At 42.8% G+C, this 17,695-nt stretch overlaps 3 protein-coding genes across 3 annotated transcripts; all 3 read left to right on the top strand.

Annotated features, from left to right (window-relative positions):
• Positions 1-1,775: 1,775 nt before the first annotated feature.
• On the top strand, positions 1,776-7,099 carry MED9 (mediator of RNA polymerase II transcription subunit-like protein). The gene is made up of 5 exons (XM_048705694.2): positions 1,776-2,135; positions 4,704-4,766; positions 5,078-5,158; positions 6,577-6,635; positions 6,721-7,099. The coding sequence occupies exons 1-5, from the start codon at positions 1,953-1,955 to the stop codon at positions 6,782-6,784; spliced, it is 450 nt and encodes a 149-aa protein (XP_048561651.1). The 5' UTR covers positions 1,776-1,952; the 3' UTR covers positions 6,785-7,099.
• A 2,071-nt stretch (positions 7,100-9,170) lies between these two features.
• LOC125542606 (putative receptor-like protein kinase At5g20050) lies at positions 9,171-11,345 on the top strand. Its single transcript, XM_048705691.2, has one exon. It carries the CDS (start codon positions 9,186-9,188, stop codon positions 11,154-11,156), a length of 1,971 nt encoding a protein of 656 aa, XP_048561648.2. The 5' UTR covers positions 9,171-9,185; the 3' UTR covers positions 11,157-11,345.
• Positions 11,346-14,988: 3,643 nt separating this feature from the next.
• LOC125542607 (PR5-like receptor kinase) lies at positions 14,989-17,490 on the top strand. The gene has a single exon (XM_087546208.1). It carries the CDS (start codon positions 15,040-15,042, stop codon positions 16,969-16,971), a length of 1,932 nt encoding a protein of 643 aa, XP_087402334.1. The 5' UTR covers positions 14,989-15,039; the 3' UTR covers positions 16,972-17,490.
• Positions 17,491-17,695: the final 205 nt, after the last annotated feature.

Here is a 17,695-nt window from a genome sequence, read left to right as displayed (position 1 = left end):
AACACATCCGATTTCGACCGGCGATGGCCACGACCTACCACCCGCGGCGGCGCTAGGGGCGGCGAGCCGGCGGCCGGCGGCCTAAACCTCGTACAGGGAAGTGAACGACGGCAGCCGTGATGGAGGGCGCCTCCGATCTCCGAGCGCAATCTCCAATGCGCCGCATGATGGCTCACTGCACGCACGTCGCATCAACAACGTAAGGTAATCGCATACAGTAGTAACTTTTTTTTTGAGACAAGGTAACCACATATTGATGTCACTGGTTGGTAGGTAGTGCATTGTTTGTTGGATTGCTACAAGCTAGTAGCAAAATAATACCAGAGGAATCCTTGTAAAGAAAGCTGGAGTAGATCGGAGGAAACCTGTTATGATCAATCTTAAATTTTGTAGTACTTTCTAAGAAGGGTAGCGTACCACTATAAAGGGTATTAGAAGGCAGGGTATCCTCTACTGGACATAATACCCTGACCTTAATTTAATTGATCTGTAAACTGCTGCACATCTCTTGTCACCTTGTCTTTCCATTAGTGCCCAGATTTGCTGTTCTCTTCTTACTGTAACAGACGGGTTAAATTTGTCCCAAAAAATAGTGAAAAGGGATGCGGACGAAAGAACAAGAAAGTCCACTCTCGCCGTTGTCTTCGTCTCCCTATGTTTAAATCCTGGCTCCGTCCCTGGAGCTACCATTTTGCAAAAAAAGGTGTTGCTGCTTGCGCCCATCCTGGTGTTACGTGTCTTGGACAAATGGAGTGCTAGCGTATCAGTTAAGGCTTTTGCAATCTAGTAGCGTCGTGCAACGAAACATCTGATAGATGAAAGTGAAACCACCCTTGTTTCCAAGTCATGCGCCGGCGAGGCTGGCGGTTCCCCTTCTCTCCGCCCCCACTACAACGGCGTGAGGGTGGGGGAACCCCAGTTCTCTAATTCTGTCATGTAGATAGGTGTTGGGGTTGGTGTGTCGGTGGCGCCGCCTGATGGTGGGGACGACGTCGTGTGAAATAAGTGCTCCTGCTTGCTCCCCATCCTGGTGTGGTTGTTGACGACGCCGGTGAGCTGGCGGCTTGGTGACCTCGCATATCTGTCAACCTGTGGAGGATAGGTGTTCCTACTCTCCCTTGGGATGGATCAAGGTCGAGGGGGTAGCGGCATCGACCTTGAAGGGGATTTTGTGCTCTGGCTTCGCCGCTACGAGTCCTGGCACCGATATGGAGCCACAAGCCACAGAGGTTGGTCTCTTCTAGAGGGTGCCAGATCTTCCTCCCTCTTGGTCGCTAGCGTAGGAGGCATCGTCTCTTCTTCGGTGGTACTTTGTCCTGCTTCATCTCTGGTGTGCTGGTCCTGTAGGACCGTGGTTGACGACTTTTTGTCCGCAAAGGTCCTGTCTGCCACGCCTGCTCCGGGGAGTGGCGTCAACGGTGCGGCGGCACGGCTTCAGCCCGCGCCGGGATGCTGGTCGGTCGGTGCTCCAAGGACCCGATATTAATCTTCATTTTTTATGGGGTCTTTTTTGCAAATAAAACATACTGCCTCCTTCCCTAAATAGACTTTTTAGAAATTTTAATATAAACTATGTAGGGAGTAAAATTAAATCTACACTCTAAAACATGTCTATATGTATGTAGTCTATATTGCTTATACTCCCTCCGTTTCGAATTACTTGTCTTGAATTTGTCTAGATATGGATGTATTTAGACTCATTTTAGTGTTAGATACTTCCGTATCTAGACAAATCTAACACAAGCAATTCAGAACGGAGGGAGTATTTAGAAACGGAGGGAGTAAAAAACAAAAATACAGAGAGTAGAGTAGGTGGGCACCAGAAGGGGGTGGGAAGTGAAGGCCGTAGCACAGTAGTAGAAATTCCCCATTCTTCCTGTCAAATCCCTAGAACCCAAATCCTCGATCCAAATCACCACAGATCCGTCCAGCAGGAGGTGGGGAGGGAGAAGATGGACCATCACCACCCGCCGCCGCTCCCGCAGCAGCACGGCGACCACTACCGGCCGCTGGTGCTCTCCCCGCAGCCCGACCATGCCCACGCCCTTCAGTACCAGCAGCCGCCGCAGCAGCAGGCGACGCCGCCGCCGCAGCACCACCACCCCTCGCTCGCGTCCCACTTCCACCTCCTCCACGTAAGTTGCCATCCGTTTCTCCAGAAAGCCAGCATCTTCTTCGGTTACAAATCTGGTATCGAGCTGATTGGGATTCGTTGTTGGCCATTTCTTACTGTATTAGGTTTTCAGTATCAGGTTTAGTTTGAAGATTGTATTATTACTCTGCACATGTGTACTGTGTCGAACATACTAGAGATAATCTGAGGATTATTCTTGAACAGCAGCAATCCTCTAGAAAAATCTGCTGATAGCTCTGGTACAGGCTGTTGACCATTCTGACATAATTGTTTTGTTATGAAAGCTCTGGTACTGGTTGTTCTTGTTCCTTCTTGAAAAATCTGTACGCCGTTGACTTCTGTATCATTAATCGATTCATGGCATGGGTTTACGGTTTCCTTAAATATACCTCTTGTACGGAAAGCCAACCGACATGGATTCGAAAACATATTTAAGTACTACTATAGGTACAAATTTTCTTGGCACATATTAACTTGGAAAATATTTAGCTGTATGATATGTTTGCAAAATGCCACTGCAAACAGAAACAATTCTCTGTACTAAGTACCTACTGCAAATATTTGTTTGTCTAAACACCATATGGACCTGCAGTAACCGCCGCCAAACTGCGATCCTGGTTGCTTGATCTGATTTTGGTTCGCCTGAGATATAATTTGCCAAACACTCATTCTGGGAAATGGTGAAATTAAATCATTTAATATACTGTAGTAATTAAACATCCACTTTTGGTTTTCAGTTTCATGTTAGTTTTTTTTTGCGAAGTTAGTTTTTAACATTGTATCGTTACTGTGCAGATGTGTATTGTGTCAATAGTACCAGAGACAATTATTCTTGAATAGTAGTACGTAATAGGATAGCTCTGGTACAGGCTGTCGCTCGTTCTGACATAATTATTTTGGTATATCATTCTTAACGGTTATACCAGATGTGGTTCTTGTTCCTTCCAAAATTTGTTCTGTATTCCGTTGATCTCTATATCATTAATCAATTCATGGCATGAACTTACATTGCCATTACATATACCTCTTGTATGGAAAGCTGACTGACATGGAATCGAAGACATAGTATCATAGTACCTCTGTAACTTTTTATAAGACGTTGTTAGAGTCTATGATAGTGTCAAAATAGGTCTTATATTAAGTTACAAAGGGAGTATTAAGTAATATGGGTACAAATTTTCTTGGCACATTTAAGTTGGATAATATTTATCTGTATGGAATTGCAAATATGGCATGATTGCAAAATGCCATTGCAAACAGAAACAATCCTCTGTACTAAGTACCCACTGCAGATGTTTCCTTGTCTGCACACCATATGGACCTGCGGCAACCCCTGCCAAACTGTGATCCTGGTTGCATGATCTGATTGTGGGTCGCCTGGGATCTCATTTTCCAGACACTCATTCTGGGAAATGGCGAAACTAAATCATTTATTCGACAAAAGAAACCAACCAACAGACAACGTAGGTGGGGTGAGGATGCTTACTACTTGGCTATGCTGTCACTACTGCAGTACGTCCGTCTCTGCTGCTGCAACATGGTTCATGTGTCACCTTTCGAGGAATCACTTATGAAGCATCTAGCTTGGAACAAATTGGAATATAGTCCATTTCTGTTTTAAATAGAAGGTCTTGATGCTGTCAATGTCATATCAAGGCAGATTTGTGATTGGCCAACCATAGGTGCTGGCATTGTGAGAGTAGATGGACTATGTTGAAGAATACAACAGTGGGGCTGTAATGATGGAATAGAAAAAAAAAATAATGTTTAGGTTAACAAGGGGAACACAATTTTGAAGCTAGGCCTATTAAATGAGAATATCATGGTGTCATTATAGAACTTTGTTAAGATGGTGATAACATTTTGTAGTTGCATCAAGAGAGAGGCTTGTTTTCTTTGCAATATTGTTTTAACAACTAAGGTTTTTGTAATCGTTTCCCTTTTTTTACTGGGGGCCACCGGTAAAACCTATTCCCCAAAAATACCGGAAATCTCGGTGTTTAACTGCCCGAAAAATTCTAACGAAATTTGAGTTATTATTTTTTAGTAATGGAATAAATATATTTATACCCTATATACAACTGAACTCAAACGAAGTGGTGGTGAGATGGTCGGCATGGAACCTGCTTAAGCCGAGCTCTTGAGCTCGAGTCCTTGGAGCTGCTTTTCACTTTTACCTTGTTTTGCCTCGGTTGGTCCCTCACTGCAGTGATAGTAAAAAAAATGGCGAAAAATCCGAGGCGTGGGAATTCAACCCCATCACCACCGCGGACACCCGCGGCTTGCACGATACCGCGTATCACTCCAACACCCGCCTGTTTACGTCAATACTGGCATCCTTAGTAGTACTGGTTCCATTTTTTACGTTCAAATTTAAATCCAAAATTTTCCGGCCGTTAACCGTGTTTCTTGGAGGGGGTTACCGGAAAAAACGACCGAGAGAAAAAAGCCATGTTCAAAACTAGCACATCTTAGCAATAAAGCTAACCATCATTTTCTTATGTTTGTTAAAGTACTAAGCAGTATGGTTGATGATTCTTTTATTTGTTTTTTTTCCTTGCTATATCAGTTGGTGACAAGATTAGGTGATGCGATTGCAACAGGCGCAAGGGATCAAGCTTTTGATGCATTGGTAAGAATTTTGTATAATCTCTTATTTTCTTTTGTTGAAGAAATAATGATGTGATAGTGGTAGTATGGTAGATGACTGTTTCTGGTCTAAGAAAAGTTACATATTCAGTTCATTTAATATGAAAAAATAATACGATAGAATTAAACTATTTAACTCCAGAGATTTTAGGATGTTTTGGTCTCATACTTATCTGTCCCAAGTAAATAAACTATACTATCTTCGTATTGAATTGTGCTTTTGTAGAATTTTGAATATGATTCCTCAGAGCATGGTAGTCTAGTAACCTGAGTTGTTTTTATTTGTTTATGCAGGTTGAAGAATTGACCAGTCAATTCGCCAGGAGCCAACAGTTATTGAACTCCATTTCAGGAACACTAAGCTCAAAATCTGTTGTAAGTTTCTACACATGACTTCATATGTACTCCCTCCGTTCCTAAATATTTGTCTTTCTAGACATTTCAAATAGACTACAACATACGGATGTATGTAGACATATTTTAGAGTGTAGATACACTCATTTTGCTTCGTATGTAGTCACTTGTTGAAATCTCTAGAAAGACAAATATTTAGGAACGGAGGGAGTAGTAGCTTTTCTGATAATGATAACAATAATTTAGTGTGACGATAGTTGATAGAAATAGAATACTGTTTCAAGTTTCAACTAGATGGCATGTTACTTTTGTCTAATCTAGTTAGGCTAAACTGCAGGGATCATATGCTAGACAGGTTAGTTTGGTTGTAAATATAATATACGATATATGAATATTGTGGACCCATTTGTAGAATTACCAAAATGCACCCAAAGTTCTAAAGTGTTAAGCCTGGTAGCTTGAAAGTTGAAAGACTAGCAGATCGGTGGAGCAGCTTAGTCATACCCTGGTTTTTCTTTCTCTCCTGAAAGGACCAGGAACCTGATATTTTAAGCCAAATACTGTATTTGTTATAGAAATGAAGCTATTTCAAGTTTGGAACTCAAAATAGATGCCCTTTTAGAGTTGGGCACAGGATTTAAGAGTATGTGAAATGTTGATATTGTCCATCTCTTTCTCATCCCAAGGGCATTAAATTGCCTTGTTTTTCCTACGCAAAGCAAAGCATGCAAATGCAACGACAGGAGGAGTTAATTAGCTATTTTCTTGATGACATTGACGAAGGGCAAAGAAGGAACACAGCTAAAACTAAATTATAAGGGTAAAGAACAAAAAAATTAAGAGGCTGAAAGGACATCCATTTTGATATGGACCGAGTATTGTTTTAGTTGCATTAATGTAATCTAGACATCTCGTCACAGTTACGCGAGTAACTTGCACACTAGGCGATCTTCTATTTTTGTGTTCTTCGAAATATAATCTACCAATATTAAATTGTTAATATTTGATAGATATGCAATAAGTACGGAGGTAATATCCATATTTGTAATAATCGACTCTCATTGACAATGTACACGTAGTCCCAGAAATGTTCCCAAAAAATTCATAGTTTGCCATTGTAAATTTGGCGATTTCTACATAACCTCTTGCCTTGTAAAGGATTTAGCCACAACTCTATTTATGACTTTTTGGCTGGTTTATCTTTGTATCAGCTATTAACTTGGGAGAAATATTCAGTTCTCATTATTCTGACCATGGTTATCTTACTAATGGTGTGTGTAACTCTAGGTGCTTTTGCGGTTTGAAAGATGACATAATTCTTATGGGTCTCACCAGTGAATCCTGACCACTCACGTAAAGTACTGACCAGCTAACGCCACAAATAGTTCCAACCCTAAGCCCCGATTCTCACGGAAAGTATTTCCTTTTGTTGCCAACAGACGGTTGAAGGACAAATGCAAAGTTTGGAAGAAACCCGTCAGCTGCTTGATCAAAGAAAGTAAGTGCTCCATTCGTCAACGCAACGTGCCAACAATTTTTGTGATTCAGTAGAGTTCTATCCTAACCATTGCCATATTTACCAGGGATTTGATCGCGAAATACAAAAGCTCGGTGGAAGACCTCCTTAAGGGGGATCCAACAAGATAAAAAAGGCTCTGACAGTCAGACCCTCAGAACATTAATTATGATGGAGCCCGTCGCCACCACCGCCTGAAATAAATTCCTCATCGATGCGTCTTATCATGTAAACATGCTTGGAGTAGTCTGTGGAGTAAGGGACATGTGATTTCGAAGTGGTGGTTACAAAGCTGGATTTGTGTGTTGGGTGTGTGTATTTTGAGTTTTATGAAGTCATGGTCGAGTCCGCGTAATATGGACCAAGCATATATGCATGAACGTCCTGAATTCGGATATTATGCACTGAACTTGTTTGATGTATGTAATGTGATAATCCGGGGGCAATTCTGATCAGTTAGATAGTACTCCCCCTGTCCCAAAATATAAGAACGTTTTTAACACTACACTAATGTCAAAAACGTTCTTATATTATGGGACGGAGGGAGTAGTAATTTTTATTCAGACAAGTTTGATGCTATCTACTTAATAATTTGCTGGAAATACGTGACAATCCTACCAACTCCAGCAGATTCCTTAAAACAGCCTCATCTTCGTAAAAAACTGTTTTCATGGAGCATCGACTGCAAAAGAAAAACTAGCAGAGTACAAATTTTCTTTTTGGGGTGCATATTTCATATTTTGGCCCCAGCTTTCATATTTGGAGCAGCTTTCCTATTTGGAGTTCTGGAGGATTCGAACCTGAATGAAATTTCAGCCCGTACCGCCAAGCTCCAACACCATTGTGTTAGATGCAAGGCGATGCCACAGCGTGCGCTCCAGAAGACAAGCTGTTCGCTTTCATTTTCAATTGGACCAAAATTTAGGGGTCATGTATTTTATACACATGACACTCTTTGAGTACTCCCTCTGTAAAAAAATATAAAAGCAAACAGATAAAATGTTTATGCGTGTGAAACAAACTGTTTAACAACTTATAAAATCTTGTTTCGCCGGTATGTACAGAAATATTTAAAAAATGTTCCGCCATACATGGAATATGTTCGTGTATTTACGAAAAAAATGGTCGAGTAACTTGTTGAAAATTTCCTGTACTCTTCAAACAAAGAGGAAAAAACTCTTACCATTACATTAATATTCTTTTTCCTTGTAAACTTAAAAATTGCTGCACCTACTTTTTTTTTTAAAAAAAATTATGTTTCATTATCTTATAGATTTCTTTAACCTACTAAGCAACACTGGCTTAAGTCTTCAACATAGGATAGCATTGCATTCCAAGTTTTAAAAAAATTGAAAAAAATAACTCCTTTTCTGTTAGGTTGAAGACGCCCATGCCTGGTCAAAATTTTGATTCAACCGGGGACATACAACTACTATTTTCATGAAACGACAGTACTTCAAATCATTTGAACTGTTTTTGTTTCAGTTGTCTTAGTTTTCCTTTCCTCTGAATATCATTTGTTGCTGAATTTAATTCCACCGTTCCTGATGAGTTTTTTTTATACAGCGTCCGTGACATAATTTATGTGTGAGTGTACCATGCTCCAGTAGAAAAACCCAGGAAGAATAAGCAGCACGATGAACCAGAGAGAGAGAGACAAAAATAGCCACAAAGAGAGACTAATTAGTAATTATCCTCAACGAATGGGCTGCTGAATGGTGATCTACAACATGCTTTCTTTTGTGGCCTTGATGAGCTCCTCTATTCCTCCAAATCTTTTCACTTCCAAAAAGCTTGGCTTACTTGACAACTTGTAGTCGAGATAGCTGGATTGAAAATGAAATGACTACTGTACACCCCAACCACAAAAGTAATGCACGAGACATCCTGTCCCCCCTCACAGTTGCCGCCATTGTTGACCTCCAATCCTCGAGCTGCTTCAGCGCAGCTGCCGCTGCCGCTGCCGCTGACCAGCTCCGCTCGCCGGCCCCCATGATCCTGTTCCATAGTGATCTTGACCCCAGATTATAGCCTTCGCGTTGCTGCCCCAGCGCCCCTCCAGGGTCCAGTGCTGCAGGTGATCTGGCTGTCGCAGCATGAGCATATACATCAGATTAGACCAGGAATGAACACCTGAAACAAACAAAAAATATCATGGAGTAATACAGTAAAAGCTTTCTTTCACAAAAAAATATGTCGACGATATGTTTGCACTGTTGTAAGCAAAAAACATGTACTGTCAACGGTTTGCATGTATGGTAACCTGGTAAGGATGTTCAACAAGAGGTTGAAAGGAGCTAAGAAGAAGTAAACAGCTAGCACAAGCAGCAATCAAGTCGTGGGCCTGTCAAACTGTCTGTATCAGAGGACAGCTAACAGTGAGTTAGGCCATACGCTGCTGACCGTAGACCGTTGAACATTTTCAACACGCAGATATTAGAAAAGTATACACTGATCCAGACCTCCATTCCATTCCTCCTTTATCATCTCATCCAAGAGGGGTCATATTACCAGACGACACAGTTGGCAGTTATGGGTACCTCCCCCCTGAGTCTCCACCACCCACCTCCCCTCCTCCTGCTCCGCCTCCTCCTCCTGCCATTCGTCACCACCCAAACCATACTGAACATCACCAACCGATGCCCCTACACCGTATGGCCGGCTGCTTTGCCTGTGGGCGGCGGCATGCGGCTGGACTCAGGGAAGACATGGACCCTCCAGGTGCCCTCTGACACCCGTGGAGGAAGAGTGTGGGCGCGCACAGGCTGCTCGTTTGACGGCAAAGGCAATGGGTCATGCCAGACAGGCGACTGCGAAGGCTTGCTCGCCTGCAAGATAGATGGTCAGGCACCCGTCACGTCTGCTGAATTCTCGCTAAACCAGTATAACAACAACAGTTTCTTTGGCATCTCCCTCGGTCAGGGCTTCAACGTACCCATGGAGTTCTTGCCAATGCCGGTCAAGGGGAAAGGGGGATCAGGGTGCAGAAAGGGGCCCCACTGTGGGGCCAACATCACGTCACAGTGTCCGAGCGAGCTCAAGGCACCGGGAGGCTGCAACAACGCATGTACAGTGTTCCAGGAGCAGAATAATGGTATGTACTGCTGTTATGAGAGGGAATGTGAACCCAACAAATACTCGGCCTTCTTTGTGCGGATGTGCCCGGAGGCAATAAGCTACTCCAGTGATGCTGCCACAGATACTTCATTCAGCTGCCCATTTGATACTGACTACCAGGTCATCTTCTGCCCACCGGTCAATCTAACGTCTTCACCTCCAAGTCCTCCTAACTCAGCTGATCTTAGGCCACTATATTCACCTCCAAGTCCTCCTAACTCAGCTGATCTTAGGCCACTACGCAAAGGATCCTCAATAGGCACTTCTGTTTCAGTTGCAATTGCAGGTGCCATAGGTTTAATAATCGTCACATTCATCTTTTTCATCATACGTCGAAGAGGAACACGACGACACCATGAGATGACAGATGAGGAGGCAGAGTTTGATCAGCTACAAGGAACACCAATGAGGTTTACGTTTCAACAGTTAGAAGCAGCAACAAAGCAATTCAAGGACAAGCTCGGGGAAGGAGGATTTGGGTCTGTTTTCGAAGGGCAGCTAGGCGAGGAAAGGATTGCGGTAAAACGTTTGGATCGAGCTGGTCAGGGAAAGAGAGAATTCTTGGCGGAGGTTCAGACAATCGGTAGCATTCATCATATCAATCTGGTGAGGCTGTTTGGCTTCTGTGCAGAGAAATCCCATAGGCTCTTGGTTTATGAGTATATGCCGAAAGGATCCTTGGACAGGTGGATCTATGGTCGACATGAAAATAGTGCTCCTCCGTTAGAATGGAGGGTGCGATGCAAGATTATCGCTGACATAGCTAAGGGTCTCTCTTATCTTCATGAGGATTGCATGAAGAGAATTGCTCATTTGGATGTCAAGCCACAAAATATCCTCTTAGATGATGACTTCAATGCTAAACTTTCCGATTTTGGACTATGCAAGCTCATTGATAGGGATATGAGTCAAGTGGTTACAAGAATGAGAGGCACACCTGGTTATCTAGCCCCTGAATGGTTGACATCACAAATCACGGAGAAGGCCGATGTCTATAGCTTTGGCGTTGTGGTCATGGAAATCGTGAGCGGAAGAAAGAACCTCGACACTTCCCTGTCTGAAGAGAGCATCCATCTTATTACCCTATTGGAAGAAAAGGTGAAGAACAATCACTTGGAAGATTTGATTGACAAGAGCAGTAACGACATGCAAGCACACGACCAAGATGTGATTCAGATGATGAAGCTCGCGATGTGGTGTTTGCAGATTGACTGCAAAGGAAGGCCTAAAATGTCCGAGGTGGTCAAAGTCTTGGAAGGTACCATGGATGCAGAGAGCAACATAGATCATAACTTTGTCACAACAAATGAACCAAATTTCGGTATTGCTGGAAATGTGAACTCTTCAGCTCCACCTGTAGCCTCAGATGTATCGGGTCCAAGGTGAAATGAGTCAATCCCGAGAAGACAGACAATTAGATTATGAGGTGCTAAATGAAATGAGTGAAAGACCAGTCTGTTGTATCTTTCCAAATTATTACAATCTGAAGCCGCTTATGTTGAGTTAATTTTACCTGCAAAATGTTTTAATATTACGAACCTTCTTGTTTTACAGCAGAAGAACTTATTTATTCTACAGTTTGTTCAGTTTCTCTCTGTAATGCAGATCTGTTTCTTGTTATTCCAGTTGAAACTAACAGCATATTCCAGAATGCTTCTAGGCGCCTAGCTCCAATAAAGGCAGAGAAATGGACAGACTGAACTAAAAAACATTTTAGGAGTAGGGAATAATTAAGAAAGAACAATTAGAACCACAAGTGCTTTAAAGTTTGTCCCAATTTCCAGTGTAGCCGGGAGCCCTGCCTTAAGCTGTCTGTAGCCTACGGCTTTGCTTCTCTTTCCTCTGTTTTTGATACTAGCTTTTAGGCTTGGCTAGCTTAGTTTTTTTTCCCTACTTGTTTTGTTGGCTGGTTTTGTTTTGTGTACATTGCGGGCATACCGGTGTTCTCAATTCTCATTCTAATACACTTAGCACAAGCGACACGCGTTTGGGCGTGTGTCGGGGAGAAAAATCCCAATGTGTTTTTATTGCACGGATACTGCTGTGCATACACAGAAAGCGTATTTGTACACGAGAAGCCAGACATAAACTACTTTCCTGCTCATGGAGTGAAAGATCCACCGTGCCTAGCACGTATCGCGCTTGACCGGATCATCTTTGCTGATGCCGTGACCATGTAATGCTGGTATTAGTTACTATTACTAGGGTGTATGGCACATCAGATTTCACAAACATTTCTGCAATTTGATAGTAGTACTAGTCAGGAAGAAGTTGCTGCTTACCATGCCAATGGTGCGTCCCCTCTGGATTATTCCTCTGAGCTCAGTAGGCTCAAGCGCTTCGCCTCGCCGCCCAGCGCTCAGAATCCTTGCACGAGTAGAACTGATTGGTGGGAGGATCCACAAATCTATAGTTGATTGGAGTACCTGCGAATCAAACCTATCGATACCGGAGACCGGCAGGGGGGAGGGGGTGCTGGTACAGAAGAGCGGCGGCCTGCCACAAGAGCGCAGGGACGACCGGAATCCATCAGAAGTGGGGATATGGTCCACCGGAGCGGCAGCATCCGCCGGGCACTGCGGCGGGGGCGGCGGAGGAAGGGGACGGGCCCGGCCGATTTTCTCTCTGGTCGGTCTGGGCCACGAATACGTTGGACCGTATCAGTACGCGCCGTGTTGTCGGGCCCTATCATGTCCAGGTGGGCTTTCGATTGACCTAATATTACAGTTTGTTTGCCTATAATGCTTGTTTGCTCCACATCCTCGTAATAGATAGCCGTTGACATAATACCAGTTCAGGCATTTTTAACAGTAAAAAAGCTGGTACCATGTTGTTAAATTAACTGTAAAAAGCATGGTACCATGTTGTTAAGATTTGTCTGCCACGTTGTAAAGTTTTGACTAAGTTTATAAGAAAAGTCATCAGCATTCATAGTACCAAATCAATATTGTTAGATTTATCATGTAATTAATCAACATTCATAATTTTCTTTTTAGACCATTTGGTAAATTTTACTTTTATGGACCATGGCAAATTTTTAGTTTGAATCATAGATTTTTTTAATTTTTTTTGAACCATAGAAAAGTTATTGTTTGATTCATGGAAAAGTTATTTTTTGGACAATGAAAAATTTATAATTTATACCATGCCAAATTTATTTCTTCAACCATGCCAAATTTATTTTTTGAACCGTGACAAATTTATGCTTTGGACCATGGCAAATTTATTGTTCAAATCATGGCAAAAGTAAAAAATTTAAACATGGAAAATTTATATTTTAGACCATGGCAAATTTATTTTTCAAACCATGGCGAAAGTAATTTTTTAAAACATGGAAACTTTATATTTTAGACCATGATATTTTTTTCGACCGTGGCAAATTTATTGTTCAAACCATGGCAAAAGTTATTGTTTAAAACATGGAATTATATTTTAGACCATGATACATTCTGGGACCATGGCAGAAAAGTAAACAATGCCAAAATTATTGTTTGGAGCATGGCGAATATGTTTTGTACAAACTGAGGCAACTTTTAATGCATACAACATCATAAATTCTGTTTTCAAAATTATTTTTCAAAACATGGCAATTTGTTGAACAAAGCATGGTAAATTCTTTTTGGTATATCATAAAAAATTATTTGAGCATCCGATGGCAAATTTATTTTCATTAGAATTTTTCACAAGTTTTCTTTTCAATATTTCTTTTCGCAATTGGTGATGCTCCAAGGTCAAGCAGCCAACCACAATTCTAGCCAACCACAATTCTGTCAAGTACACATACAAAAAAGGGACTGTCTAGGGCACATCTAGATGTGCCCTAGTTATTGCACATATAAGTGACTCAATTAAGCATCAAAAAAGAAAAAGAAAAAGAAAAAGAAAATACTCATACGAATCTTCATGTAAGATCAATGACATAGGATTTAGATGTGCAATACTTATGGCACATCTAGATGTGCTTTAGCAAAACTGTAAAAAAAACACTCACCATAAGTCGAAACCTCAGATTTGGCGCTGCAAAATGTACAAAAAATTTGCAAGAATTACCTCCCGCTAGTTAATACAGATGTCCACAAAGAACATAAGGTTTCGGCCACCCTCGCCAGCAAGCAAACCTGATAGAGTTATGTGGTCAGTGAGACAAGGCTCCAATATGGTTGACGGCCAGTCAACAAGGCATCCAGCTGCTTCCAGGCAGCTGCCCACCGCAGCTTCAGCTTTAGGCCCTGTTTGGTTCAGCTGTGGATTTCTAAAAGCAGCTGTGAAAAATAAGCTGTGGAAAAACAGCTGTGAAAAATCTGATGTGAAAAAGATGTAGGTCATTTGGCAAACCAGCTGATACAGCTTTTTCAGATTTTGGCCCGCGGTGGAATCAGATTTTGGAAAGCACGTCCTGGGTTGCTTCCGCTTTTGGTTCAGATTTTGGCAGCGGATTTCTGAAATCGGATTCTGCTGGGTCCGCCCTTTTGTTCAGATTCTGCTGCGTGGCAGCGGAATCCATCGATAAAAGCTGAACCAAACAGGGCCTTAGCTTGCCCTCACCAACCAGCTACTTCTTGAAAAAAGTGATCTTCACTCTTGACCGTTACTGTCGCAACAAAGCATGGAACGGATCAGCAAGGAAGAAGGACGCGCAATCCAACAAGTTTCTAAAATAAGAAAAGACATGCCTGCAATGTGTTTTATTCATGTGAAAACACAAAGACAAAAGCCTACTCTCTGATGGTGAAATTAGAGAGGGAGTAGTACATGTGTTTTTAATAAGACGCTTTGAGAGAAATTATAGAGGGAGTATCACATGGTGTTTTCACCATAAGAGGTTTTATATGGTGTTTTCACCATCTGAGCAAACACCATGTAATACTCCCTCTGTAACTTTTTTATAAGACGTTTTTAGAGTCCATGACGGTGTTAAAAAACGTCTTATATTAAGTTACAAAGGTAGTATTTGCTCAGATTTGGCACTGTGTTTGTATATTCCTTGCAGCCAAAATCATCAAACACATTAATTATACGGATATACAGATGCAAATCCCCCTTTTTTGGAAGCCACGCAGATATAAATAATTTGCAAGCAAACAAGTTCAACAATCAAGCCTGTCCCATCAAAGCCGTTCCCATGTCGCTGTTGTATGTTGACCGTTGAATTATTCAACACACGAAATCCGGCCCACAACTCTTCCACACGCTGTTAGTTGCCACAGGAGCCCTATTGCAACTTTGCAACTCTGACCCTGATTCAAATCAACGGCTGCAGGGAAGAACCATGACGCAAATGGCAGCCGTGGGTGTCTCTTCACCGCTCCTCCTCCTCTCCCTCCTCCTCCTTGCTGCCACCAGCGAGGCCACCACGTTCTACATCACCAACGGGTGCCCCTACACCATATGGCCGGCGGCTCTGCCGATTGGTGGCGGCATGCAGCTCGACCCAGGCAAGCCCTGGACCCTCAACACAGGCGACACCAACACCACGCGCTTGTGGGCGCGCACGGGCTGCTCGTTCGACGGCAATGGCACCGGGACCTGCCAGACGGGCGACTGCGGCGGCCTGCTCGCCTGCAAAGCCAATGGCCGGCCGCCCAACACCATCGCGGAGTTTCGGCTCGGCGGCTTCAGCAGCCAGGATTTCTTCGACATCTCCTTTGTCGAGGGCTTCAACGTGCCCATGGACTTCCTGCCGGTGCCGGCCAAGGGCGGGCCAGGGTGCAGTAAGGGGCCGCGCTGCGGAGCCAACATAACGGCACAGTGCCCGACCAGTCTGAAGGCGCCGGGGGGCTGTAACAGCCCGTGCACGGTGTTCAAGCAGGACAGGTACTGCTGTACAGGGAGCGCGGCAAGCAACTGCAGCACCACGGACTACTCCGATTTCTTCAAGAAGATGTGCCCAGATGCCTACAGCTACCCCATGGATGATGCCACCAGCACTTTCAGTTGCCCGGCCGGCACCAACTACAAGGTAGTCTTTTGTCCCTTGACCAATCAAGCAGTACCGCCGAGTGCTCTGCCTGCACCCCCCGCTGTGGTAACACCTAGTGGGCCAACAACCATGAAACCAAAATCCTCCACTGTAAGAACAGTAGTTGCAATTTTAGCTCCTATAGGCGGCTTCATCTTTCTGTTCCTCGTCACTTTTTATTTTTGTAAACGAAGAACCCAACGACGAAGGGAGATGCAGGAAGAGGAAGAGGAGGAGTTTGGGGAGCTACAAGGAACACCAATGAGGTTCACATTTGAACAGCTAAAAGCAACAACCGAGCAATTCACAGACAAGCTCGGGGAAGGAGGATTTGGGTCTGTTTTCAAGGGGCAATTTGGTGATGAAAGGATTGCAGTAAAACGTTTGGATCGATCTGGTCAGGGCAAAAGAGAATTTTCAGCAGAGGTTCAGACAATTGGCAGCATTCATCATATTAATCTGGTGAGATTGATTGGTTTCTGTGCAGAAAAATCCCATAGGCTCTTGGTATATGAGTACATGCCCAAAGGATCCTTGGACAGATGGATCTATTGTCGACATGACAAGGTTGCTTCTCCTCTGGATTGGAGCACGCGGTGCAAGATAATAACTCACATAGCTAAGGGCCTCTCTTATCTTCATGAGGAGTGCACAAAACGAATCGCTCATTTGGATGTCAAACCACAAAACATCCTCTTAGATGATGACTTCAATGCTAAACTTTCTGATTTTGGACTATGCAAACTCATAGACAGGGATATGAGCCAAGTGGTTACCAGAATGAGGGGCACACCTGGATATTTAGCTCCTGAATGGTTGACATCACAGATCACGGAAAAGGCAGATATCTACAGCTTTGGCGTCGTGGTCATGGAAATCATCAGTGGAAGAAAGAACCTCGACACTTCCCAGTCAGAAGAGAGCATCCATCTCATCACCCTATTGGAGGAAAAGGTAAAGAGTGATCGGTTGGTAGATTTGATTGACAATAACAGCAACGACATGCAAGCACACAAGCAAGATGTAATTCAGATGATGATGCTTGCAATGTGGTGCTTGCAGATTGATTCCAAAAAAAGGCCTAAAATGTCTGAGGTGGTAAAAGTATTGGAAGGTACCATGACTGCAGACCTCAACATAGAACATAACTTTGTTGTAACAACTCCAGCAAATTTTGGTAGCACAGGAAATCTGAGCTCTTCAGCTCCGCCTCTAGCCTCAGATGTATCAGGCCCCAGGTAAAACAGAGACAATCATGACAAAGGTAGCCAATTAGATTGTGCGTAGAAGACTTATTTATGCAAGGCAAAAGCCATGGTCTGTTGTATTTTCTCAAATTATTACTATTCTTGAGTGTTGTACTGATGTTAACCTGCAGAATCTCAGTATTGCAAACCTTCCTCAGTTCACAACAGATGAACTCATTTTTACTCTGTTGAGTTCCACCTGTAGCGCAAATCTGATTTGAGCTATCATGGCTGAAATTACTAACAGGTTTTAAATTTCCCATTGCTCCAACAAAGCAGAGAAGTAAATTTGCAATCCGAGGGACAAACTAATAAACACCGATCAGTTGGTATGCTAGTTACCACAAGTGCCTTTATGTTCTGCAGCATTTCCACTGGGTATTTATGACATTAGGGACAGCTTGCTTTCCTCAAATGGAGAAAAGGTGGCTCAAGCCTTGTTGTAAGCTATTTACGAGAAAACTGCAAAATTCTACATGTATTGATATTGATAACCAAAAGTGTTGATAATTGATGAGATGTTTCTTCGTTCCTGCTTCCATTGACTTAGAGAATTTTTCTACATTTTCAATCCAAAGAATTCAGATTTTTAGCTTGCAAAGCTGTGAGTAGGAGGAGGAACTCAGATTGAAATGTAGCTTGCAAATTTAAGGAAGTAACAGTAAATTTCCTAGATTTGTCCAGAAACAACACACATATATCATTTTCATCAGTTAAGG

The sequence above is a fragment of the Triticum urartu genome, chromosome 3A, assembly GCF_056163025.1.
Source record: "Triticum urartu cultivar PI428250 chromosome 3A, HENAU_Tu73, whole genome shotgun sequence".
NCBI classification, from domain to species: domain Eukaryota; kingdom Viridiplantae; phylum Streptophyta; class Magnoliopsida; order Poales; family Poaceae; genus Triticum; species Triticum urartu.
Note: the sequence above shows the minus strand (reverse complement) of the source record. Positions and strands in the feature narration are given on the sequence as shown.

Bases quoted from the DNA above. Each gene is read 5' to 3' on its own strand.
- MED9 (XM_048705694.2), top strand. From the start codon at position 1,953: ATGGACCATCACCACCCGCCGCCGCTCCCGCAGCAGCACGGCGACCAC. The intron at 2,136-4,703 runs GTAAGTTGCCAT...TTGCTATATCAG, and splicing joins CCCACTTCCACCTCCTCCAC to TTGGTGACAAGATTAGGTGA. The intron at 6,636-6,720 runs GTAAGTGCTCCA...CATATTTACCAG, and splicing joins CAGCTGCTTGATCAAAGAAA to GGATTTGATCGCGAAATACA.
- LOC125542606 (XM_048705691.2), top strand. From the start codon at position 9,186: ATGGGTACCTCCCCCCTGAGTCTCCACCACCCACCTCCCCTCCTCCTG.
- LOC125542607 (XM_087546208.1), top strand. From the start codon at position 15,040: ATGACGCAAATGGCAGCCGTGGGTGTCTCTTCACCGCTCCTCCTCCTC.